Consider the following 2,500-nt stretch of genomic DNA (forward strand, 5'->3'; position numbering starts at 1 on the left):
TGTCTCCTCCCCCCCCTCCCCCCCCCCTCTCTCCCTTTTGTAGGTCCTGAATGGGAGTCTGACGTTTTCTTCTGCAAGCAGAGAGACAGCAGGACGTTATCAGTGCCAAGCCTCTAACAGCGAGGGAAATGAAATTCACACCACGCAGCTCAGGGTCAAAGGTCAGCTCTTATATTCTATCCCCTGTGTAAGGGAGTCGTCGTCTAGAACAAAGACAGAGCCGTGAACTAATAGAGATGTCCGCCTCACGTGTTGAGAGAGCAGCTTCACTTTACTCACCACCAGGGTATAGAGCTGGATATGTGCTTGTGTGACCAATCGCTGATCATCATTAATCCCAACATCCAATCACTGCTGTCTGTTAATCCTAACATCCAATCCCTGATTCCTGATGTCCAATTGGCCATACAGTTATTCCCAACATCCAATTACTGATCGCCATTATTCCTGATGTCCATTCACCAATCAGTGTTATTGCAAAACATCCAATCACTGATCACCGTTATTCCCACCAGCCAATCACTGATCACCGTTATTCCCACCAGCCAATCACTGATCACCGTTATTCCCACCAGCCAATCACTGATCACCGTTATTCCCACCAACCAATCACTGATCACCGTTATTCCCACCAATCAATCACTGAACAGGGTTGTGGTATGTGGCATCTTAGTGGTTAAGGTTGACTACTGATCAGAAGGTTGTGAGTTTGAGTCCCAGGTCCACCAAGCTGCCACTACTGGGCCCCTGAGCAAGGCCCCTAACCCTTAGTTATACTTAATGCTTACATTTTGTAAACATGTAAAATGTTTATGGTGCCATCACAACATCCTTTTAATGTCTATAAGAAATAAGCTGCTGCCTTCTTCTTCATGTCATACCTTTTGACCTGCAACTGATGATGCAGTAACTATGCAACTCAAACGATGATGTCATCTGTTGTCCAAAAGGTGGAATTACTTTCCCCTGGAAAAAGTTGCTAGCTGTTCCCAGATCAGACTGTGTGCTTGTTTCTTTGCTGTATCAGAGTTTGTTGGAAAGATTCCCTGATTCACATGGAACCTGAATGGCAGGGAAGTCAGATGAGCAGATACCGCCACCTAGTGTTGGAGTCAGGAATCACAGATCATTTCTCTCTCTTCTTCACTTTCAGTCGTTCTTAAAATGTTCTTTCTTCATTTTCAAACAGGTCCACCGTTTATCCTGATTCCCCCGACGGACACTGTCCTCAATATGTCCCACGATGCCTTGCTGCGGTGCCAGGCTGAGGCCGATCCTCCCAACATGACCTACGTGTGGATGAGAGACGGAGACAACGTCTACCATATAGAGTGCGTCTCCATGGTTACGCAGAGATACAATCATCAGCTTCAGCACCCGCATCAGCCGGACTTTTTAGTTCCACTTGTTCATCATGATTTTGTTTGTTATTGTGTGTTTTGTTAGATCTCTGAAGTCTCGTGTGAAGGTGATGGTAGACGGAACGCTACTCATATCTAAATTAATCCCCAAGGATTCTGGGAAATACACGTGTATGCCTACGAATGGCCTTCTGACTCCACCTACTGCCTCAGCCACACTTACAGTGCGACGTATGTATATGTGTGTGTGTGTGTGTGTATTATTATTGTTATTACTATTAATAGTAATAACAATAATAACAAAAATAATAATAATAACAATAACTAGATTATTGTTATTATTATTATGATTATTATTATTATCATTATTATTATCATTGTTATTATCACTAATAACAATGATAATAATAATGATAATAATAACAATAATAATATAATAATAATAATAATATGGCTATTATTAATAATAACAATAGTAATATAATAATAATAATAATAATAATAATAATAATAATAATAATAATAATAATATGGCTATTATTAATAATAACAATAGTTTTATTATTATTATTATTGTTATTATTATTATTATTATTATTACTATTATTAATAATAATAGTAAAATATTAATGCATTTTTGTTAATAAGCTTAAAGTGTTTAATATTGAAGAATATATTTCATAGATTATGAATTTTTCATTTGTTTTATATCATATATATACGATTGAATAATTTTATATATTGTTTTTCATAATAATAATAATCATTAATAATAATTAATAATAATAATAATCATCATCATCATTTACAAACATCTATATAATGTATATATATTTTTGACTTCATATATTTAATTTTACATATATTGTACTATGAATAAAATATATATCATTTCTATATTTCTATTTTCTTTTATTTTTTGATTCTATCTTTACTATACAGACAGTCGATAAAAGCATTTCACTCCATGTGTCACTGTATGGTTGTGTATATGACCAGAAAAAAAATGTAATCTATATGCGTTCGTAAATTTAGGTTTAAAAAAAATTACTTTAAATATTTGGATATATTTTAAAATAAATATCTTGAAATATATTACTTTTATATATTTATAGGTTGATGATTTATGGAAATTATGT

The 2,500-nt window shown here is 34.8% G+C and overlaps 1 protein-coding gene across 2 annotated transcripts in view; it reads left to right on the plus strand.

Moving 5' to 3' along the window:
- The window catches only part of igsf9a (immunoglobulin superfamily, member 9a), a 40,544-nt gene that overhangs the window by 24,250 nt on the left and 13,794 nt on the right, over positions 1-2,500 (plus strand). For both annotated transcript variants that reach the window (XM_047805061.1, XM_047805060.1), the window contains exons 6-8: positions 44-161; positions 1,190-1,331; positions 1,447-1,592. In XM_047805061.1, the coding sequence (XP_047661017.1) occupies positions 44-161; positions 1,190-1,331; positions 1,447-1,592 (406 nt within the window). The remainder of the gene's footprint in view (positions 1-43; positions 162-1,189; positions 1,332-1,446; positions 1,593-2,500) is intronic.

The sequence above is a fragment of the Tachysurus fulvidraco genome, chromosome 20, assembly GCF_022655615.1.
Source record: "Tachysurus fulvidraco isolate hzauxx_2018 chromosome 20, HZAU_PFXX_2.0, whole genome shotgun sequence".
NCBI lineage: Eukaryota > Metazoa > Chordata > Actinopteri > Siluriformes > Bagridae > Tachysurus > Tachysurus fulvidraco.